The sequence below is a fragment of the Chrysemys picta genome, chromosome 8 (genome assembly GCF_011386835.1).
Source record: "Chrysemys picta bellii isolate R12L10 chromosome 8, ASM1138683v2, whole genome shotgun sequence".
Classification (NCBI taxonomy): Eukaryota; Metazoa; Chordata; order Testudines; family Emydidae; genus Chrysemys; species Chrysemys picta.
Window position 1 is genome coordinate 6,020,644 of NC_088798.1, and position 24,450 is coordinate 6,045,093.

The following is a 24,450-nucleotide window of genomic DNA, read 5'->3' on the forward strand; positions in this document are numbered from 1 at the left end:
CAAGAGGGAACTTCTTTCAGACTGTAGATTCCCTTGAGGGTTGGCAATCTAAAAGATTCACCTAGAGAAACAACAGGTTGTGCAGGCAGCCTTGTATTTCTGCATTGGGGAGGAGGTTCCCATGTTCAGACATATCTTTGGTTTCTTTTCAGGAATGACCTTAGTAACATGCCCTACACCACCATGTGCATTAAAGAGAGCCTCCGCCTTTACCCTCCGGTACCTCAAGTGTATCGACAACTCAACCAACCAGTCACATTTTTCGATGGGAGGACTTTGCCAGAAGGTCTGATTCTATCCCTTTTCCTGTGTTCTTCATATGTTTAAGTGGTGCAACTTTATATATAGTAGCTAATGGGCATTGTATGTGTGTGTATCAGCTAATTATGGACCCAAGGGATGGCATTTGGATGAGGATTAAGAACTCACTTCTAAAGCTCCAGGGGTTTTGACTCCAGAGTTTTGGTTTACTCCAGTTAGGACGGTAAGCAGTGAAATAAAAATCTGAATCTTGGTTTAGTTTCTTAACCCTGCAACGTTTGCAGTGGACAAGGGAGGTGTCTGATCCAAGTTCTGATTTGGCCCTTTATACAGAGAAGAGCAAGCGATGAAATTTAGATCAGGCTAAAGGTTTTGATTCCAGCCACTTCCGTGCCGCTGACTCAGTGTTCCTCTACAGTGCAGCCAGTGGTGTGATTTGCACCTCATGTAGACATCCCTGGGCTAGCTGTAACCTAGCTAGCTTGCTAACATTAGCAGTGAGGATGCTGCAGTGCAGGCTGAACAAGTGCGTACGTACCGCTGGCATCAGGTGGGCTTGTGCAGCCTATGCTGAAGATCGCACGGCCATGTCCTCGCTACTATTTTTAGTGAGCTAGCTGGATGAAAGCTGGCACGGGTATGTGTACACAGGCCACAAATCACATCTCCAGATGCAGCATAGTGGTACCCTCAAAGTCAGGGAGTTTGGACCTGGGATTTTCATTCATACCCAACTCCACTATCAGCAGGAGAAGGTTCCCAAAATAGGCACCAATAACCAAAATGGACTAGGATAAATATTCTGCCATCACACAAAACAGAGACGGTCTAATAGCGTCAGCTGAACCAAAAATCCAGGAAGATTTTCCTTGCATCCATATCCGTCAGAGCCATTAATTAATCACCAGCCAGGTGTCTCAGCCATATTTCACATATCCCTCTGACCACAGCGATCTACTGCAAGGAACAATGGCACTGTGATCATAAAGTGACTGGGGAAAAAGAGAAGTCAGGGACTGGGAAGGACATTAGTTCCAGAGGATGTGGGGAATGCTCTGGTCCACTCACAGGAGGTGGATGAGTTTGCTTTGCCAGCTGACAAGATCTATGTACTCAAAGAGAGATGAAGAGCTCTTCAGCTGACCTCCCTGTAGGCAGGAGTTAGCACCCTACATTAATCTGCTGAGTAAGATCTAAAGTACTGCGACTTGTTCATTAATTGATTTTCCAAATACACGCCCCACCCCTGAATGTGCATCGCATATACATGACACCCAGGACCTAGGGTATTCATTGGTTTTACTCTCCAATCTATTTACCCAAAATACACAGGGTTGCCAATTCAACTTCCCAAAGCAGATGTTTTCACGAGCTGCCTGAATGCTCAAGCAGATGGCTACCTGATGCCGTAGGCAGCCCCAGTTGGCAGCGGCCTGGGGAGTCCAGGCTGGCAGGACATCAAAAGTTTTGATGGAATTGACATGTTCCCATGGCATGTTTTGATGCCATCAAACCCATTCGATCTGATGGAAAGGTGTTGTGTTGGAAAATTTTCAACCAGTTCTGTTCAGTAATCAAGTTCAATATTAAGTCTATGGACACAATTGATATGAACAACAAGGGGGAAGAAACACAAGCCAGAATAGGGAAAGAACAGGTTGAAGAATATTTAGATAAGTTAGATGTATTTAAATTGGCAGGGCGTGACGAAATTCACTCTAGGGACTTAAAGAGTTGATGCAATCTTGGAACCATTAGCAATTATATTTGAGAACTCATGGAGGATGGGTGAGGTCCCAGAAGACTGGAGAAGGCTAAGCATAGCACCTGTCTTTAAAATGGTGAACAACAGACCAGACTAGTTTCAATACTTGGAAAGATACTGGAACAAATAATTAAACAATGATGCCAAACCAACTTAAATTCTTTCTTTGACAAGGTTATTGGCCTAGTGGATAGGGTGGATGCAGTAGATTTGATATATTTTGACATTCTTACAAACAAGTAAAAAGCGACAAAGAGTCCTGTGGCATCTTATAGACTAACAGACGTATTGGAGCATAAGCTTTCATGGGTGAATACCCACTTCGTCAGACGCATGTGGTATTCACCCACGAAAGCTTATGCTCCAATACGTCTGTAAGTCTATAAGGTGCCATAGGACTCTTCGTCGGTTTTTACAGATCCAGACTAACACGGCTACCCCTCTGATATTTTACAAACAAGTGTCGTCTAGATGAAACTATTACATTATGGGTGCACAACTGATTAAGACAGTTCTCAAAGAGTAGTTCTTAATGGCTCACTGTCCAACTGGGAGGACGTATTTCATGGGGTGCTACGGGATGTATGCTACTATTCAATGATTCATTAATGGCTTGGATACTGGAGGGGAGAGTACACATAAAATTTTCAGCTGACACCAAGGCGGGAGGGGTTGCAAGCACTTGGAGGACAGGAGTAGAATTTAAAAGGATTTTGATGAATTGGTCTGAAATCAACGAGATGAAATTCAGTGCAGACAAGTAGTGCCCTTCGGAAAGAAAAATCAACTACAAATTGGGGAATAACTCGCTAGGCCAGGGATTCTCACAATTTTTTTGGTGGCCGCTCTGACAATTTTTTCTGAAAATACTTAATTAACTTTAGAAAAAACAAATAAATATGCACAGACGTATTTTATTTATGTAGGATTTTTTTTACAGACTCAAAAATAAAAATATTGTTCAGTTGTCTCTATTCTTTACTGAATCTAAACAGGATAGAAACACAAATAAGGTGCTTTGCACGTTCTTATTTTTTTTCTTGTTATGTCTTTTGCTTTTTTGGTTGCTATTTTTTTAAGACATCCTAGTTACTAAGTCTTCTGTGAAACGTGATACAGGTCCATCTCATCTTACGCTGGGGTTACGTTCTGCAATCAGCGCCTAAAGCAAAAATCGCATATAGTCAAAATTACATTGAGTGTAATGGCGGGCGGAATTGCCCGCACTACAGAAACAGTATTTAAATTGTTATTTTTCTCTTTTGTTGTTGTTTTTTTGTTTTTGTTTTTGCCAACCTGAAATCACACATGTTAAATGCGCCTAAGATGCGACAGACCTGTATTAACAGACATACAAATATCACGTTTCACAGCAGACTTACTCAGTCCTGGCAAGCAAATTAAGCCCTGGGTGGGGAGGTAGGTATGGAGGCTGCAGGGGCCAGGAGCACTGGGGGAGACAGCGAGGGCTGGGGGGTGGTGGTGGGGTGACCTTGGGGCCAGAGCCGGCTACTGTACGGCCGGGGAATGGAGCCTTAAGTCTGAAGCCTGATGGCTGGAGACTGACCCCACCAGCCCTGGGAAGCTGGGGATCTTACTGGCTATTTGTCCCTCCAGCTTTTGTGTCTCCAGAGGGAGGCTGGGCCCAACAACTGCCGCTGCTTTGCCATCCCTTCCCCCTCAATCACTGCCCAGGAGGCTGTGCCCACAAGAAAAGTCTCTGGTGGCCATATGCGTCCACACTGACTGCATATCGGTAAGGAATGGTGTCCCTAGCCTCTGTTTGTCAGAGGGTGGTGATGGACAGCAGGAGAGAGATCACTTGATCATTGCCTGTTAGATTCACTCCTTCTGGGGCACCTGGCATTGGCCACTGTCGGTAGACAGGATACTGGGCTAGATGGACCTTTGGTCTGACCCGGTACAGCCGTTCTTATGTTCTTATTTGAGAAATGCTGCGCTAGGCTGTGGTACTGCTGACAAGGATCTGAGCTCACAGTGGATCACAAATTGAATATAAGCCAACAATGTGATGCCATTGTGCAGAAGCTAATACTATTCTGGGATGTATTAACAGGAATGTCATAAATAAGACAAGGAAGATCATTTTTCTACTGTACTCAACACTGGTGAGGCTTCAGCTGGAGTATTGGGCACCACACTTTAAGAAAATTGTGGACATATTGGAGAGAGTCCAGAACAGATCAACATGAATGATAAACGGTTTAGAAAACCGACCTCTGAGGAAAAGTTAAAAGAAATTGGGCATGTTTAGTATTGAGAAAAAACTTTCTAACTAAAAGGATAGTTAAGCACTGGAATAGGCTTCGAAGGGAGGTTGTGGAATCCCCATCTTTGGAGGATTTTAAGACCTGATTGGACAAACACCTGTCAGGGGTGGCTTAGGTATACTTAATCCTGCCTCAGCATGTGGGGATAAACTAGATGACCTCTTGAGGTCCCATCCAGCCCTACATTTCTGTGATTCTATAACTGGGTATGACATTTGTCATTAAAAGGCTGCTTTACTGTGCCCTGATGCCATATGACGGGATTACAAAGAACCAGTCAGCCAATCAATAATGGCTAACTTCCGAGTGTCAGTAATCGTGTGGTGGGGCAGGAATACAAAAATATAAATGGAAAGAAAATATTGTAGCAGGTGATTTTCTTCTCATGAGATCTTTTCTTTCATTCTTACCAGGTAGCTTAGTGTCTCTGCACATTTACGCGCTTCACAGAAACCCCGCGGTATGGAAAGATCCAGAGGTACATTACTTTGCTTCTTGTGATGTTTAGTTTCTTTTTGCCTGAGCACATTGGAAGGAACTTGCTACACCATCCCTCCCCACCCTTCGTTGGGGCAGTGCAGCTATATACCACCAGCATCTTGGGCCAGGCCTTAAAAGTACAGTCTGGGCTCTATATATGCGGATTTTTTTATTGGATTGTTTGTTTTGGATGTAGGCTTAGGACTAGTTTTTTCTCTCGGTCAGACCAGTGTAAATCCAGAATACATTTATGGATCTCAATGGAGCTATTCAGGATTGACACCAATGCAACTGAGATAAGAATCTCTTGCCTTTTATCTGCACTGATAATGAAGATGGGATCCTGACTTCTATTCATTTAGAAAGGTGTAATTGCTCTGAACCTTTTAAATCCCATCATCCCAATTAGGTTAGTCAATGAAGGTTCTCCTTAGAAACCTAAGGCCTCATTCTCCACCGTATGGCTTTGTACCTCAGGCAGTAAATGATATCCCAGTCAGGTAGTTTTTGCACATTGCACATTTGACTGATTATATAAGATACAGGCATAGGTTGGCACTATGTCCATGGTAAAATTTTTGAAGTCCATGAGCACGGATCTCAACATTTTTGCCATGAGGCACACACCCCCTTCTCCGGAGGCAGCGTCCCCCACAAATGGCTTCCCCGCGTCCCCAGTGTCCCTCTGTGCTGGGGACTGTCTGTCTCGGCTGCACTGCAGCATGCTGCCTCCGGAGTGGAGCTTTGTTTCCCCCCAGCCCCAGCACTGACCCAGCTCCCAGCCCATTCCCGACCCCCACAGCTCCAGCCCTTCAGTGCCCCCCCACTGCACAGCCTCCCTCAGCCTAGCTCCAGCCCTTCAGTGCCCACCCCCCACTGCACAGCCTCCCTCAGCCTAGCTCCAGCCCTTCAGTGCCCACCCCCCACTGCACAGCCTCCCTCAGCCTAGCTCCAGCCCTTCAGTGCCACCCCCCCACTGCACAGCCCCCTCAGCCTAGCTCCAGCCCTTCAGTGCCACCCCCCCACTGCATAGCCTCCCTCAGCCTCACTCCAGCCCTTCAGTGCCACCCCCCCACTGCACAGCCTCCCTCAGCCTAGCTCCAGCCCTTCAGTGCCACCCCCCACTGCACAGCCTCCCTCAGCCTAGCTCCAGCCCTTCAGTGCCGCCCCCCCACTTCACAGCCCCCTCAGCCTAGCTCCAGCCCTTCAGTGCCTCCCTGCCACTGCACAGCCCCCTCAGCCCAGCTCCAGCCCTTCAGTGCCACCCCCCACTGCACAGCCTCCCTCAGCCTAGCTCCAGCCCCTCAGTGCCGCCCCCCACTGCACGGCGCCCCTCAGCCTAGCTGAGGTCATCTAGTCTAACCCCTGCTCAAAGCAGGACCAATCCCCAACTAAATCATCCCAGCCAGGGCTTTGTCAAGCCTGACCTTAAAAACCTCTAAGGAAGGAGATTCTACCACCTCCCTAGATAACCCATTCCAGTGCTTCACCACCCTCCTAGTGAAAAAGTTTTTCCTAATATCCAACCTAAACCTCCCCCACTGCAACTGGAGACCATTACTCCTTGTTCTGTCATCTGGTACCACTGAGAACAGTCTCGATCCATCCTCTTTGGAACCCTCTTTCAGGTAGCTGAAAGCAGCTATCAAAGCCCACCTCATTCTTCTCTTCTGCAGACTAAATAATCCTAATTCCCACAGCCTCACCTCATAAATCATGTGCTCCCGTCCCCTAATCATTTTTGTTGCCCTCCGCTGGACTCTTTCCAATTTTTCCACATCCTTCTTGAAGTGTGGGGCCCAAAACTGGACACAGTACTCCAGATGAGGCCTCACCAGTGTTGAATAGAGGGGAATGATCACGTCCCTCGATCTGCTGGCAATGCCCCTACTCAGCCCCCTCAGCCTAGCTCCCCAGCAACAGCAGGGATATGGGATGACGGGGAGCTGCCGGAGGCAAGCCTCCCCTCCAAGAATTTGTTCCACCCTGGCCCCTGCTCTTAACAGACCCCTGCCCACAGCCAAAGCCTGCCCCTTGGAGGGGATGCCCTGGTCAGGAGGCGGAGGAGATGCCCACCCACCCTGGGATAACCCCTGCCCAGAAGGGGGGTGCCCTAGTCACCATGAGGGGAAGGGAAACCCTGCTCTACTGAGAGACCCCCCTGTCTCCGCTTCCCACATCCAGTGACACGATGGGGGATATACCATGTAAGGGACACAAACAGGGGAGAGGTCCCAGACGTGGTATAAATGGTGTACCCCTGGTCACACACATACTCATCCTCCCAACAGACATATTATTTAAACAAGAACAATAAATAACTAGTGGCAACAATGCACTGGATATATGGTTTTAGGATAAATATTTATTTCAATGCCCCATCCCACAAAAAAAATATTGACTGCCGTGGTGAGGTACATTCAAAAACATTAAAAGTGAGTTGAATTTATTATTATTATTAACTAGCTAGCTAGGTTACTGGGCTTTTTTTTCAGTGTGGACAGTTGTGCATTATTTTGCAGGTTGAATGATGACTGAATGACATAACCCCCACCCCCCACCCCCACCAATGTCCGTCACTCAGTCCGGTAATTTTGTCAAGTGTCCGTCATGCAACATGGTGGTGCCTACCCCTGGATGCCAGTCAGTGCAGAATGGGGCCCAATTGTACCCTCAGTTACAGAGGAGATGGGGGATCACCTAACTAGCCGAGGGAAGAAATGGACCTTGCTGTGTGAACACAGTTGCCAAACCCAGCAGTAGCTTTGTCACTAAATGTCTTTAGAGTACAAGTGATCTTTTCTTCCAGGTGTTTGACCCCCTGAGATTTTCACAAGACAACTTGTCTGATCAGCATTCCTTCGCCTTTATGCCCTTTGCTGCTGGACCACGGTGACGTATTAATTAATTAATTGTGTGAAACCTAGAACCAGAAAATCAGAAACTACAATGAGAGGAGAAAAAATTACCTCGTGTACCTCTAATTGTTCTCAGAAGTGATGATTATCATAGATTGTCCTTTAGGGCTTGATCCCAAGTCCATTGACTATAAATACATTATTTTTATTACAGTAGTACCTAGAAGCACTAACCAATATTATGGGGCCCCACTGTGCTAGGACCTGTACATACACATAGGAAGAGACAGGGTAACCACTGATGAGAGTGTGATAGACGTTCCCCTCTGTACCCAATCCGTAGAGGCTACTCATCTGTTACAATCCCACTTAGAGAGCACAGGTATTTATCTCAAGATGTATGAGTTCATGCTTTTAGCGCTGGAGGTCCCCGAGTCAGTCCTCGATGTGTCAGTCAAGGTGGGGGCCCCGGCAGTAGACCCTGCCTGGAAGAGCTTACAATCAAAATAGTCAAAGACTTGGAGGGGAAACTGAGGTACAGGACAGGGACGTGACTCAGTGGCAGAGTCAGTAATGGAACCCAGAGTCCCCTTCACTCCCTGTCCACTAGAGCAGCTTCCTCTCTTTACACTCCGGTGGGTTTGAGTCAGACCATTAATGACTTAGCCCATAAATCTCCCGTACAGACTGAGTGTTTTTCCTTCTCTTCTCAGGAACTGCATCGGGCAGCAGTTTTCCATGGTTGAGTTGAAAGTGGCTCTTGCCCTAACCCTCCTCCGCTTCGAACTCTCTCCTGACCTGACTACACCTCCTACTGAAGTAACTGAGCTTATCCTGCGCTCCAGGACTGGAATACACTTGCATTTAAAGAAACTTTCCTAGTATCTTTGATATTTCATGCTGAAACGATCATTGCTATTTTTTTCAGCAAAGCTTGCAAGTCACAAGACTTTCTTAGTAGATTTGCTCATCTTAAATCTGAGGAACAGTAAATTACCGTACTAGTGTGTGGGGGAGAATGAAGGGTGAGGCTGGGTGGAGACATTCTTATGGGGCCTGATCTTCAGCCACTGTAAAGTGACATAGCTTCATTGACTTGGAGCTATGCCAATATACGCCAGCTGAGAATTTGGTCAATGATGTTTATAGATCGGCCATATACAGGAACACAAAGGAAACTACAACAGGAAATCACTGGTTTTAAAATCCAGTAGAGTGAGGGCATCATTATATTCTGTATAGAGAAACTTCTCTCTCTTTTGACTTTTCCAATGCCCTTTGTCTAGTCCCTCCATCCCACCTTACAAAGCAACAAGGATCTTAATATTATGTCTGCCAGAGTAGGAGCGGGAAATATTTTCCTCTTCACACTAGGAAGTGAGATTCTCATTTATCTTTGGGCCAAGATGGAAAAATTGGTGGGAGCAAAATTGTCCTGTTAAATGCAATCTGATTCAATCAATGGTCAAAGCCAGATTTTGATTTCACTTACCCAGTTGTAAATCACTGCATAATTCCATTGATCTCAGCGGCGTTGCTCTGGATTTGCAAGAGAGAACAAGATTTGTGCGTTATAAAAGTTGCTCGTGGAGATCCATATTTACTAAATCGGGTGCAGTTTTGTCAGGAATAGATCTGTCAATCCCTTCTGTAGTTGAATCCCTTAATAAAGAGTATTGGTGTTTTTTGAATACTCAATTACTTGTCCAGGTTTTGGTGAGAGTATTTCAATAAACACATTAATAATCTTCAACCACTCAGTGACATATTCTGGAGTATAAAATGCTGAGATGTTTGCTGTTCCCAGGGGCTACCCATGGGGAGACAACTTGATTCAGGACAGTAGGTTTTTCTGGAAGCAAAACCCTGTGTTGTTAGGGGAGCAGGACAAGAAAGTAACATCAATGATCAGAACCGAAGTTCAGAAACAACATTATCAACATCTAGTCTGAAGGCTGTGTGTCAGGTATGGCCATCTGTGTGGGTTGAGCCAGCAATGACCAATGAGTGTCCTAAGCAAGCAATAAATGAATTTAATGATGAGTGAGAGTGTGACGTTACACTCGATATGATTTTATGAAAATATGTTAATGAATTTGAATATAATGTAACTGGAATATGCTTCATGCAAAAGGTCTCTTGTAAGGTATCATTACAAAGCTTATAATCTACTGTGTGGTCATCCTATTTGTGTAAATATATCACTCTTCTAGCTGAAACTAGAAATAGGAAGTATAACTCTGAGGGCCTATTGTAATTATGCAAAGTGCGGGCCATTAATGGTGGTTTCCATCAACCAGGACAATTGACTGCAGATGGCTCTGTTTTACCTGTGAGTCTTCCTGTATATATGTGTGCTGGCAAGTGGGTAATGAAGTCTTACAGTGACATGTGATCATGTCACCTGAACTGGAATCCATCTTTAACCTGGTGCTTTTCCAGTGAGAAAGAGGGGTGGGAACGCAGAGAGGGACAAAGGATTCCTGCCTTATGCAAAAGATATATAAGTGGGTGGAACAGAACAAAGAGAGGAGTCATCATGAGAAATCCCCTAGTTACCACCTGAGCTGGAACAAGGGCTGTACCAGGGGAAAGGATTGTGCCCAGACTAGGAAGGCGTCCAGTCTGTGAAATAAACTTATTGAAACATCCCTGAGGTTGAGATTTCATCATAATTCAGTTTTATTACTGTATTAGGCTTAGATTTGCATCTTTCATTTTATTTTACTTGGTAATTCACTTTGTTCTGTCTGCTATTAAACCTGCAGTGTTGGGGCAAGTAAGTCAGACCCTGGGTCTGTGTTGGAGCAGACAGAAGTGTCTGGTTCAGCAAGACAGGGTGCTGGAGTCCTGATCTGGCAGGGAAGGCAGGGGTAGAAGTAGTCTTGGCACATCGGGTGGCAGCTCCCAAACGGGTTTCTGTGATCTAACCCGTCACACATTGAATCTCAGTCCACATAAAAACAAACAGTTTAATCCCCGGATAGGAACAAGATATGCTAAAACAAGGGGATGAGAACAGGAAAAGGACTCAGGGATGTAAATAAAGAAGGACCTAACCCATCTTGCAATAACTCCTGAAAACCAGCAACAAAAATCAGTGTGACCCTTGTACCAGAGGTTACAGGCAGTGCAAAGAGCTGGTTCAAATGTCTAAAGTTCCTTCTGAAAATGTAGCAAACAACACTGACTCATGCCCCTGCCCAGAAACCTAGGAAAACTACATACCCCTGAGGTGCCCCGACAGGCAACACTTCTCCTCACAAGCACTTAATCCATTGTACAAAACGAAGAAAACTTTACTAACAGTTTGTTGTCACGGCTAAGCGGAATTCAGGCAGGTGTATTTCCAGCCCCAGTGGAAAGCGCTGCCCGATCTGCTCCGGGAGCTATACCAGTTCACCCAGCTGCACTGATTACTCCTCTCATTGCTGGGTAGCAGGGACCCTCATTACAGTTCCTCTGCTGACCTGCCTCAATAACACCTCTGTGTCTGCCACTGTCTGCAAAGCCATGTCTTCTTCATGAAAGCTCCCTCTCCTCCACTCTTCAGAGACAGGTCAGTGACATAGCACTGAGCACAATGCTTGCTACCAGAGATAGCATTGCCACCTAAGGTAGCAGCCCCTCCTTCTTCTCTCATATTGTTGGGGCTCCAGTACCCAACCTTGCCAGACTGCAGTGATGGTTAGGGTGACCCATAATTGCAGGCATAGCTGGTGCAGTTCTCCTGCTCTTTTGTTACCCACAGGGATAACAGTGTTTTATTACCCCCAGATTTAAAATGTAACTGAATTTTGACCACAGTTCCCCAAACTGCCACATATGGGAAACGCAAATGAGGCCTGGCCCATCCTGTCATTTCCCTTGGCTCACCAAGAAATGCCAGCAGACAGCTCCCTCCCCTATAACGTTTCTGTCATTTGGAGCTCTCAGCAGCTCTGGGGCGCCATGATGGGATTCACTCACCAGAAGGGCACCTCCTGCTGGCTGTCTTGGGAATTAGCTCTCTCAGCTCTCTTCTGGTGAGGCCTCTCCCGCCGCCTTCTCTGCCTGCAGAAATGCCTGATTCCAGGAACCACAGAGTCCTCTTCATGACTCGGCCCTCCGTCATACCACCATCCACGTTTTCCCCCTTCTGGGGGGAGGGGGGAAGTATCTCCCAGCTCTATAGTCCAGCCACTTCCCTAGTGGCGAGTGGGGGGGAGACGGACGCACCCACTACTCTGGGTTCCAGCCCAGGGACCCTACAGATAGCAGCCTCCTGCTGAATCTCCTTAACTTCTCCGACAAAACTGCTTCAATTCCCTGGGCCACTTCCCTGGGTTCTACCATTTGGTAAATCTGCTGCATTTGTGAATCAGCGTAGCTGCAGTGGAGGATGCAGTTCATAGGATTTACTCTAGAGACAAGGGGGGTGAGATAATCTCTTTTATTGGACCAGCTTCTGCTGGTGACAGAGACAAGCTTAAGCTTGACTCTGTGCGTACAGGAAGTACAGAGCGCAGCAGAAGCTGACAGCGTTGGGGGTTTTTATACAGTGCCTGCAAATGAGGGCAGCCGCATGAAATCTGTACTGGAGACAGTAATGAACCCTTCTGGGGTATGGCTGAACGGAGCTGTCTCCCAGATGTTTCAGCTGATGGTCGTGGTGTGTCTCGCCTGTGTGGTTCTGAAAGCAATCCAGCTGTACTGGAGGAGGCAGAAACTGCTCAAAATCTTCAAAAGTTTCCCAGGACCTCCCACCCACTGGCTGTATGGCCACCTTCAAAAGGTAAAGTAGCAACTGGGACTGTAGCGTGTGTGTGTGTGTTGGGACTGTAATTGTGTGTGGTGGGGCGGGGTGAAACCAGTAAGGTAGCAATTGGGACTGTACTATGTGTGTATCAGTATAAACTAATCATAGACCAACCTCAACTATTAGATCAGGGTGGGCAAACTTTTTGGCCCAAGGGCCACATAGGGGTTGCAAAACTGTATGGAGGGCCGGGAAGGGAAGGCTGTGCCTCCCCAAACAGCCTGGCCCCCACCCTCTATCTGACCCCTCCCACTTCCCACCCCCTGACTGCCCCCCTCAGAATCCCCGTCCCATCCAACCCCACCTGCTCCTTGTCCCCAAGAATCCAATTTAAGACTAGCAGGACTGTTGACATTCAGAGTTCTCCTTTTGGGACCGAGGGGACCAGTTGAAGGAAGGATTCCTTAAGCAACACGTAACTGTCTGGGCTAGTTCTTTTGATTCCCCATGGCCTTGTCCTTATTCATCCACCTCTACTGGCCTTTCTCTACACTTGGAGTGACTTGAAAAGCTTGTTCAATGGCAGCTTTACAAAAATACAAACATGCATTCCTGCCTAGGCCTGTTAGCTATTGTCTCCTCTGACTAATCCAGTCCCCTGACTGTAGCAAGGCTCTTCCCCATTCGGAGTGTGCTGCTAAAGATCTGTCTTGAACTACATCTCCCTCTAACTAACAATGCAGCTTCAACAAGAGGAAAACCTAGACAACCTTCACACAAGTGGTCAGTCACAGCCAGGTCTGCGCTTAAATCCCAGCTGCTGGTGTAAATGGGCATCGCTCCAGTGCCTTCAGTGGAGCTATTCCGGTTTCCATCAGCTGAGGCTCTGTCCCTGAATGCTCATTTGAGCTAGAGTCTAGATGTGCTACATGGGAGAACTCAGACGGAAAGCTCAAAGGCCCGGGACAGACTCGGCCAGGTGTTCTCTGGGGATGGGATGAGGAAACATAATGGGAGGTGGAGGTCAGGGTCCAGGTGGATATCTGAAGGCAGAACAGGGAGAAAGGGACTGGGTTGAAAGAGGAATTGCTTAAATAACAATTGTCTGGGCTAGTTCTTATTGTTCCCCCTGGCCTTACCCACAGTCTCCCACCTTAATCTGCCTTTCTAACAAACAGGGGACCTCTGCACTTCGAGTGATGTTAAAAGCCTAATTCCTAGCATTGCTAAAATGCAGACATGTATACATACGTGGCCTATTAACTATTTTCTTATCTAACTAATCAACTCCCCAGACTGTTCCCCATTCAGATAGTGCTGCTAAATATCTGTCATGAACTACATCTACCTTTAATATACAACACAGCTTCAACAAGAGGATGAACTAGACAATAGAGCGTCCTGGGCAGAACAATACCCACGCTGTCACCCCATGTGGCTTGGCAGTTTCTTAGGATTCTTGTGCATCAACCACCCTGAATATGCTAAGGCGGTATTCAGCAGAGGAGGTAAAGACACTGTGTCTTGTGATGTCCTGTCTCTTTAAATGTTTGCGCACTCTCTCCTTCCCAGTGCTACCCGCCTCACTTTCTTATTAGTTTCAGTTTTTCAGCTAGAACAATAAAGCAAGCACACCACAAAACTGTGTTTCCAGCAGTTCCCTCTGTGTCTATCTCCTTCTCTGCTGGGTCCAAAAATATAACACCTCTTATATCTGAGTGATCAAAATATCATTCCATACTGCAATTGCCACTCAATGCTATTATCTGTAAAGCAGAGGTCTCAGAAATGGATATTTAATTAAGGGTGAAGTGAAAAGCATCTATTCAAAGAAAATGCCATTGTTTTAAGATGGAAACTGGCACAGAATGAAATCAGTGCATTTTGTGAGCATTTTGATCAACTGTTTTCAATCCTCACACAGAAAATGATCACTCTCCATCGAAGAGCAACTAATAAGCGCTGAAGCCCAAGCACTGAACGTGATTTACACCAGCTAAGCAGGTTCTGGCTCCTGATACACAGGGCCTGCAATTATTTACGCCTGCAACTTTGTGAGTGGAAAAAGGTAGATCTATTTACACCAGTGTGAAAATGCAGCCCTTCATGTCCATTTCAATCTGCATTGCCCACACTCCAGAGAGGTTGGCTCATTGCACATGCCTGGAAAATGACAGGTTGTGTTCACTAGAGCTGTAGCTTCTTCCTCGATGGGCCAAGCGTATTCAGTTAAAAGCACCACCACACTCGAGTTGTGTTTTTATCAGTGCAGATGGGACCTGACTCAGGGGCAACACTCAAGTTATGAGAATCGGGGGCTAATGAGTCAATATTCCTAAAGGAAAGAGCACGTCTGAGCAGGCACAAGGTGGAAAATGCAGACTGGGAGGGGATGGATTGATTGGAAGGCGTTTTAAGCATAACCAACCCAATTTGGTCTTTCCCCAGTGCTCTGAATCTATGGTGATGGGAATGAATCTGGATAGATGGATGAATGAGGGAGAAGAGCATGCTCTAAATAGAGAGAATTGTGGTCACCTTTTCTTACTACGGCTCCATTTATAAATAGTCAATGATTAGAAAGAATTGATGTATTGGAAAATGGCATGTTAATTGCTATAGAGGAGTCCAAGAGGTCAGTAGGTTGCTTATAGCCATCTATTGTGCCTTTTTCTGATGCGGCTATAACCTCCTATAACAACACATATTACTCCTCTGTGTTACATGCTTACAATGTCTGTCAGACATTTATTAACCCTTTAGAATCTTTGACTGGAACCTTGATATAAAATGTAAGAGTTTTCCTGTATGGAGATTGTCCTTCCCAATACAGATTTTGCTACTAACGAGACCAAAGAAGAAGAAATTCTAATAATTATTTGACTAATATAGGACCAGATTTTGATGCCTTAGTCACCGTGAGTAGCACCTTATTCACCTTCTCTATCATTTTACCCTAATAATATATTTCTCTTCTCTATTGAATTCTACAGACCCTAAGTCTCTTCGGATATACAGTTTCCTGGTTCCCTGGATTGGTTTGTACTATCATATTTCATTCTCATTTACCTCATGTAACAGTATTGCTGGTGATATTCATGAGGGAAGCCGCACCATTTGTTGTGCCACGTAGATACAGAGCGATAGTATTTAATAGCTAACTCACAAAAACGACTGTGACAGTAACTGGAAAGGTGTGAATGAAATGCAGGAAAGTGGAGAAATCAGAGTTCAGATGGAGAAATGGGGCTTAAGCTCCATCCCTTTACTCATGTCATTATTGTAACTAGATATTTCAGAGGTTTAATTCAGAGCACATTAGATACAATATTTTGCACATGATATTATGTGGTAATACGTGACAAATGTAAACAAGTATCAGATCATCTTTGAGCCTTAACCTTGAATTTCCTTGTCTGGATTGAAATTAGACCTGGTTAAACTTTATTGTACATAAAGTTTTCTCCTCAAAAAAATATGGCTTTGTTGAAACTGAAATTTGTGGGGAAAAATATCAATTCTGACACAAATTTTCAGCTTTCAGCAGTAAATTTCTCAGTGAAAAATGTTCTGGTTAGCCTTGAAATATGATTTTGTTTTGGTTGTTTTAGTTGAAACAAAATGACAATTTAAGTCTAAACAAATTGAAAGCTTACATTTAATTTCAGAAAGGTTGATTCAAAATGAATTTTGGTTTGGTTCCCACAGGAAAACTGAAAATTGTTGATTAAAATTTTTCAAACAAAGATTTTTCATTCGAAATTTCTCACAGGGGGAAAAAAATGGTTTTCCAAAAAAGTGAAAGTGAAATCAAGGTTTTTAATGATGTCACTCAGCAAAAGAAGTACTTCTTCACACAACACAGTGTTAACCTGTGAAACTCATTGCCAGGATAAGTTGTGAAGGCTAAAAGTCTAACTGGGTTCAAAAAAGAAATAGATAAATTGATGGAGGATAGGTCCATCAATGGTTAATAACAAAGATGGTTAGGGATGCAACTCCATGTTCTCGGTGTCCCTCACCTCTGACTGCCAGAAGGCGGGAATAGACAACATTGTCATTGGATAATTGCCCTGTTCTGTTCATAGCCTCTGAAGTACCTGGCATTGACCACTGTTGGAAGGAAGGATACTGGGCTAGATTAGTGGCTCTCAACCTTACCAGACTACTGTAATCCTTTCATGAGTCTGATTCATCTTCCGTATCCCCAAGTTTCACCTCACTTCAAAACTACTTGCTTACAAAATCAGACATAAAAATACAAGTGTCACAGCACTTACTGAAAAATTGCTGACTTTCACATTTTTACCATATAATTATAAAATAAATCAATTGGAATATAAATATTGTACTTACATTTCAGTGTATTGTATATAAAGCAGTATAAACAAGTCATTGTATGAAATTTTAGTTTCTACTGACTTCACTAGTGCTTTTTATGTAGCCTGTTGTAAAACTAGGCAAATATCTAGATGAGTTGATGAGACCTCTGCATACCCCGGTTGAGAACCACTGGGCTAGATGGACCAGTGGTCTGACCCAGTCTGGATGTTCTTATGTTCTAAAGAAAAACTCTCATCCTTCTGATGAATACACTGGATAGAACCGAGCAGATATTCATTCATATTATAGCTGGATTGTATCATGCCACCTGAAATCATCCACTGCTTAGTAGGAAGTGATCTAACCAGCTCTTTTGCACTGTGCTCCTCCATAGGGCAAGGATTGTTGATCTTACATGGGCCAAAGTGGTTCCAGCGTCGGAGGCTGCTGACGCCAGGGTTTCACTATGATATTTTGAAATCTTACGTGACCATGATGGCAGATTCTGTCCGCGTGATGCTGGTAGGAACGGCTGTTGGCACTGTCCTGTGTTCAAACCTCCTAGTGCTCCTTCCTGATTTAAGAGCCTTTACCTAGTAGATTAGAATGATTTAAAAACATTTAGAGTGTTCTTCCCGGTGCATGCTGGGTCGGCTCCCAGCACTGCAGGAGTGTAGGACAGTGAGCAGAAGCGAGCCCATGCTAACCCACTGCACATCTCCACAGAGTGACCTGTGATGACTTGGCAGACAATGAGCCCTGTTAAAGGTGCTCCTGCCATCTCTCATCCTCCCATGCAACCCAGGGTTTAATCTCAAGACTGTCAGTGAAACTGGCTGGACCGTTAAAGATCACAGCCACCTGCCCACAGGCCCAACATCCCCAGATCCAGGAGGTGGCCCAGACCCAAGTGAATGGCTGTAACCAGGATTCTGTACTCCCAAGAAAAGTTCTCCCTTCTCATTACTCTTTTCCAATAGGATAAATGGGAACAGCTGATCACACTGGATAACTCAGTGGAGCTCTTTGAACATGTCAGCTTGATGACTCTTGACAGCATCATGAAATCCGCCTTCAGTTACCAGAGCAACTGCCAGACTGACAGGTCAGTACCGGGTGATGTCAAATCCTGAAGAAAAGTTCTTGTTGGCCTTAAATGACTTTAAATTTAGTGTGGTGCAATTGTGTCCGAACTGGGAACTACACAGATGTGATAGAAGTAGTGGATGCATTAGCCTCTTGATCTTCATGTCACTAACACGGGAATATTGGGATCAGGGGTGCTGGGGCCCACTTCACCACCTCTTACTGCCTGCCTCAGGATCTAGACGTGCTGGTGTCCTTTAAATGCAGAAGCTACTCAGGTATTGATGCCACCAGCTGATCGTTATGAGAATGAGGTGTTGTTTGGTGGGGGTGGTAACAAACGTGAGATTGTTGTTGTTTAACTGAGACAAAGGGCATTGTTTCAAGACTAACCAAGAAATCTGTTTCCTATACAGTCAATCGTATTATAGAGCTATTCAGATCTAAGAGTAGGTAAAATCATAGTGAGTCTGATCCAGAGGTGCTGGAACCTGGGGGTGCTGGAGGTGCTTCTGCACCCACTGGCTTGAAGTGGTTTCCATTATATGCAGGGTTTACAGTTTGGTTCAATGGTTCCCAGCACCCCCACTACACAAATTGTTCCAGCACCCTAGTCTGATTTTGCTCTGTTGAAGTTAGTGGTGGGGAGGGGTTGCTATGGAATTCAATGTGATGAAGATCAGCCCTCGGTTTTCATGTGACTAGTGACTGGGAAGGCACGGAGCACCTGCCACTCCTATTGCAATAAAGGAGAGCTAAGGGCACTTGGCACCTCATAGGACTGGGCACAAGGCTTACACTGGGGGTGCAAGGCCAGGCAGAAGTGCTGCAAGCTCAAGACATTCAACTACAAACACTCAAGTTATTCCCCGGGAACACTGCTTAGCCTTGTGCAGACCGGCCCGAATGCTTTGGAAGGAAAAGTCCATTCTCTGAGGCAGTCTACTGCATTACCGCCTGTTCACATTGCTCTCGTGTTGGCTGAGCTTGGTCTTGCCCTAACCACACACTTACCATTAAAATCAACCGTTCTGAAATCTTTGCAATCTCTCCCCCAATACGCTCAAACTCGCTGCCCAGTCTTTATCCATCTCTTCCTTGACTCTCTCTGTAGTGACAACTTATATACCCAAACGGTCATGGACCTCAGCTTGATGGTGTATCTGAGAATTCAGACGCCCCTGCATCACAACCATCTCGTTTACTGGCTCAGTTCTCAAGGGCGTCGATTCCGCAAGGCCTGCAGATTAGCACATCACCATACGGGTATTTCCCACTATCCTCTTCTCACCTCTCATTAAGGATTTGTGCCAGGCTCAAGATAAGCCCTAGTCTACACTACAGACTTGTCAGTATAACTATGTCACTCAGCGTTGTGGAAAATCACACCCCTGAGCTAGATAGTTATATTGACCTCACTTGTGGTGTAGACAGCCCTAAGTCAACTGGAGGTCTTCTCCCATCGATATATCTACTGCCTTTCAGGGAGGTGGAGTACCTACATGGGAGAAGCAGGGCCGGCTCCAGCTACCAGCTTGCCAAGAAGGTGCTTGGGGCAGCCACTCCGGAGAGGGGCGGCATGTCCAGCTGTTCGGTGGCAATTGGGCGGACAGTCCCTCACTCCTGCTCAGAGCGAAGGACCTCCTGCCAAATTGCCGCCTCAGATCGCGATTGCGACTTTTTTTTTTTTCTGCGCCGCTTGGGGCGGCAAAATCCCTGGAGCCGACCCTTGGGAGAAGCAACCATCGGTGTAGGTGGTTCAGGCAGCTCTGCTGTGGCCCAGATTCTTTACGTCCCCCAGAAGCCACGCAGAGTGATCCATCTCATTTCAGAAATTATGAGAATCAAAGAATTCTGGTTCCTGGGTATTTTTGGATCCATTGGGGTTCTGGAGAATCACAGTGCACATATCGCTCCAAATGGGATATAATTACTTTAATTATCAGAGGTAGCCGTGTTAGTCTGAATCTGTAAAAAGCAACAGAGGGTCCTGTGGCACCTTTAAGACTAACAGAAGTACACTCACTTTAGCACTCAGTACTTCTGTTAGTCTTAAAGGTGCCACAGGACCCTCAATTACTTTAATGTTTCCCTGATGCAGATAAAGTGATCAGAGAAAGAAAGGAGTTCCTTAAAGATGAGCGACAGCTTGAAAAGATCCAGAGGAGGCGCCACCTGGACTTTCTGGACATCCTTCTGAGTGCTAAAGTGAGTGTTGCAAGAACTGATCGGAGCCAAGTATGTGAGCATTTTGAGTAGCAGCACTGAGAGAGGCCTGGGCATTGTGGACAGCAGCTTCTGAAAAGTATATTTTTCGTTCAGGGAAAAGGTTAAAATTGATTGGCCGGATTCATTAATGTTCAGAAGCATAGTTTTGACACAAGGGATGGATTCTGCCCCAACTCTGTGGCTGCAGAGCTTGGCAATATACAGAGTCCTGTGTGCATAGCTAAAGCCTTGTTCATGTGCAGTCTGGGTTATAAACCATACCTAGTCCCGTTTACGTAAAGTATAGTCAGTAGCAAGACATAAGCAGACTCCTGTAGATCGAAAGAGTGATCGTTTTATAGAAATGATCATTTTAACTCAAGTATCAGGGGGTAGCCGTGTTAGTCTGTATCCACAAAGACAACGAGGAGTCCGGTGGCACATATGTTAGTCTTTAAGGTGCCACCAGGCTCCTCGTTTTGACTCAGCAATGACTGGGTGGCAATGTAATTACGCACGACTGTGAGTACCATTGAAGCACAGCTTTGTGTTAGGCTGGGGAAGCTCCAGGAGGAAAGAGAAATTTCCACCCGCTGCTGCACTGTGCATGGGGTACTAGTAAGTCCATTGCTGTATCCCTTCTAAGAGATGCCATGTGTCTCCCTTGGTGCATCACGCCCTTTCCACGGGCTAGTGAAGGGGGAGGGGACAAGCACATCCCAGCTTCCTCCTTACCACTCATCCTCCCTCCACGAGGTTTCTTGTCCTCCAGAGGGAGCAAGCAGGAAGCAGTATCTGCATTCGAGGGACAGCAAGGACTGCAGCTGTACCTGTCTGCATACAGGAGTTCATTGCACATGCGGGGTTCCTTATGTTTCTCCCCAAGCTATAGGGAAGGTCTGTCCCACTGGGATCAATGCTCCAGGGTTTCCTTTCTAACATGTTGGTCACTTAAGCTCTGATAAGCAGGAAACCTCATGTCTCTTTCCTGGGAATGCCCATGAAACCTGATAGAAGCCATGTGTTGTTAGGATGAAAACAGAGCTGGATTCTCTGATGAAGACCTACGTGCCGAGGTGGACACGTTTATGTTTGCGGGTCACGATACCACGGCCAGTGGGATCTCCTGGCTCTTGTACTGCCTGGCCCTGCACCCAGAGCACCAGGAGAGATGCAGGGAAGAGATCAAGGAGATTCTGGGAGACAGAGATACTGTTCAATGGTGAGAACTTATTTTCCTTTCAAGTCACCTCCCAAATAACTTTGAACCCCCTATCAGGTGATCAGTTTATTAACCCCAGTTGTCTCTCCCCCTACACCCCACTTCCCAACTGGGAAAGCTAGTTCTCCTGGACTTCGGGCAGCCTTTTGTTCTGGGGTGAACCCACTTGAATGGAGGACCATCAAGGTTGATGATTCTTGATGATTTCCCATTTTTAGCCCCTGTGATGGATGTAAGGATTTCTCCCAACACTTCCTGGGTGGCCCAGCTCAAGATGGAGGCCACAGTACAAACCAGAGGGCACATGGCAGATTACAGTCAAAATCGCATTCACAAAACAGAATGGCGTTTGCAGCTTGACATGAGACACCTGTCCCATCTCTGCATAGACCATTGGTGAGACAGATTCTGGAATGCTGCATTAGGGCGACCAGACAGCAAGTGTGAAAAATCAGGACAGTGGGTGGGGGGTAATAGAAGCCTATATGAGAAAAAGACCCAAAACTCGGGACTGTCCCTATAAAATCAGGACATCTGGTCACCCTCTACTGCATCCAGTTCCAGTCTCCATGTTTTAAAAAGGTTGTTGAAAAGTTGGAAAGGGTGCTAAAAAGAGACACCAAAACACTTCAAGGGCTGGAGAAAATGCCTTACAATGAGAGACTTAGGGTATGTGTACACTACCCGCTGGATCGGCGGGCAGCGATCGATCCCTCAGGGGTTGATTTCGCGATAAATCAACCCCCGAGCACTCTCCTGTGGTCTCCTGTACTCCAGCTCGGAGAGAGGCGCAGGGAGAGTCGACGGGGGAGCCGCAGCTGTGGACTCACCGCGGTGAAGACACCACGTAGCTGAAGTTGCGTAACTTAGATCGATTCCCTCTACCCCCCAATCTGTTTAGTTTATCAAAAAGAGGATTGAAAGGTGACCTGATTACAGTGTCTCTCATGGGGAGAAAATACCAGGTACTAAAGAGCTCTTTAATCTAGTGGGGAAAGACATAACAAGAGCCAGTGACTAGAAGTTGAAGCCAGACATACTGCAATTAGAAAATGGACACATTTTAAAAAGTGAGGGTGATTGGCCATTGGAATAAAGAATGAGAAGAAGTGGTGGAGTCTCTATCTCTTGATGTCTTCGTATCAAGGTTGGATGTCTTTTTGGAAGATATGCTTTAGTCAAACATAAACTATTGGGAACAACCAGGCTCAGTTCAGAGGGACCAGGGTGAAATTTAATGGTCTGTGATATATAGGAGGTCAGACTAGATGATCTAATGGTCCCTTCTTGCCTTGAGCCCTAATAACTCTGTATATTATAGATGGAGAGGTAGAGAAGGTTGCCTAAGTGTGTCCATTCTAATCACCCTTCGCCTTTCAGCTCCTTTTATCCTAAGGGAGCCGGGCAGAGTACAGCACCCCCTTCGCTTATAAAACCAGAGCGAGAACTCTTCCTCCTCTACTTGGCGTTCATAAGCAGGGCCTCCCCACCGCTCTCCCTCCTCCTTGGCTGTTGCACTGAGAACTCCCATCTGCTTACAATCTGCTTGACTTACTGGTTATAACATTCACCTTTCAGTTTTCTATTTTCCAGGTCACAACTCTGCCTGCCGGTGAATCTCTGTAGAAAATATGAACAATATCTTTTTGGCCATTGTCAGTTGTCCCCAATCTCTGCTTCTGGTTCCTTTCAGGGATGACTTGGGGAAGATGACCTACACCACCATGTGCATCAAAGAGACTCTTCGTCTTTACCCTCCGATAACTGTCGTAGCACGAGAACTCGGTGCACCTGTAACATTTGCTGATGGACGTACCTTACCAAAAGGTCTGCTTAGTCTATCTCCTCTTTAAATGCTAATTAGGCTGCTGTGTGCCTGTACATCAATGGCAGTGATGCTCATGTCTCTTACTTGTATACTGCCTCTGATTCCAAAAGCATTTTATAGACAGAGAATGAAAGGAGGAGGGGGAATTGTTTAGGGAGACACAGGGACTATTATTAGGAGTAATTGTTTGATACTTGATTTAGGCTAAATATCAAGAACATCCACAAATGCAAATTCAACTACCATCTCCGTGTGGACTATTCATAGATCTGCCTCTCCACTCCAGTTCCGTCTCCTTCTGTCCAAACAGAAATCTCTGCCTGTCTCTGACATCTCCTTGTGGATGTCTAGCCATCAGCTCAAGCTCAACATAGACAAAACAGACTCTTACTCTTCCCTCCAAAACCATCTTTGCTACCTCCTTTCTTGGCCACCCTGTTACCCATCACTGAGGCCTGTAACTTGGGCTTCATCTTTACTCAGCCTGGTTGTGAGACCTAGAGACAGGACTATGTCTAAGTGTTGCAGATTGTTTCTGCATAATGGCTCTAAAATCTGGACTTTCCTACCCAGCCACACAGCTAAAACTGTAGCCCATGCTCTCATTATCTCGCATGTCATGACAACATCCTTTTCTCCGGCCTTGAACAATGCAATCTTGCCCCACTGGTATGCATTCAAAATGCTGCTGCAAAGGTTATTTTCCCAACCTTTGACCAAAGTCACTTTGACCTCTTCATCCCCCTTTCTGTCCCTCCACTGGCTCCCTCTCCTCTATTGGATCAAACATAAGCTACTTGTCTTCACTTGGTAGGCCCTTCATGACCCATCGCATTCCTCACCCCTAGCTATCATCGCTCGTTCAGTATCAAAAGGTCAACCCGCACCTCCAGCCCGCCCATGAAATCAGCCTCCATGGCCCACTTGTTAAATTTTCCAACAAGCATCTTATGCTTTCTCCCATGCTGCCCCTCACACTTGGGAGGAACCATCAAATTTCACAACTAGGCTGCTGATGTGCTGAGACAGCTGCCTGTCATGCTGATGAATGTTACTTCTGTGAACTCCCCCATCAGTCTGTCTGATTCCATCTTTGTCTCTTGTCTTATACTTAGATTGTAAGTTCATTGGGGCACGACCTAGCACAATGGGGTCCTGGGCCATGTTTGGGGCTCCTCAACACTAAAGCTACACAAATAAATACCAAGAGTAAATTCCTAGTGGTGTGGTGTAGAAGTTGTTCCACCGTCTTCAAAGGTAAAAGGTGGAGGCCCCAACACTGGACTCATTTAAAAGCAGATAAGACAAAGAGCAGGAGAACAAACCACAAGGAAAAACCTTGCATTGATAAGGACGTGGAGCACATCCACCAGGACTCTTTCATCTCTCA

The 24,450-nt window shown here is 45.8% G+C and overlaps 1 protein-coding gene across 1 annotated transcript in view; it reads left to right on the forward strand.

Annotated features, from left to right (window-relative positions):
- LOC101945503 (cytochrome P450 4B1-like) overlaps positions 1–24,450 on the forward strand; it is a 53,002-nt gene that overhangs the window by 17,604 nt on the left and 10,948 nt on the right. Inside the window, exons 9-21 of the mRNA XM_065556032.1 lie at positions 153–286; positions 4,731–4,795; positions 7,607–7,689; positions 8,369–8,536; positions 11,187–11,214; positions 12,295–12,429; positions 15,320–15,431; positions 17,111–17,238; positions 17,697–17,821; positions 18,917–19,068; positions 19,904–20,010; positions 21,042–21,232; positions 22,926–23,059. Of these exons, the coding sequence (XP_065412104.1) occupies positions 153–286; positions 4,731–4,795; positions 7,607–7,689; positions 8,369–8,536; positions 11,187–11,214; positions 12,295–12,429; positions 15,320–15,431; positions 17,111–17,238; positions 17,697–17,821; positions 18,917–19,068; positions 19,904–20,010; positions 21,042–21,232; positions 22,926–23,059 (1,562 nt within the window). The remainder of the gene's footprint in view (positions 1–152; positions 287–4,730; positions 4,796–7,606; positions 7,690–8,368; positions 8,537–11,186; positions 11,215–12,294; positions 12,430–15,319; positions 15,432–17,110; positions 17,239–17,696; positions 17,822–18,916; positions 19,069–19,903; positions 20,011–21,041; positions 21,233–22,925; positions 23,060–24,450) is intronic.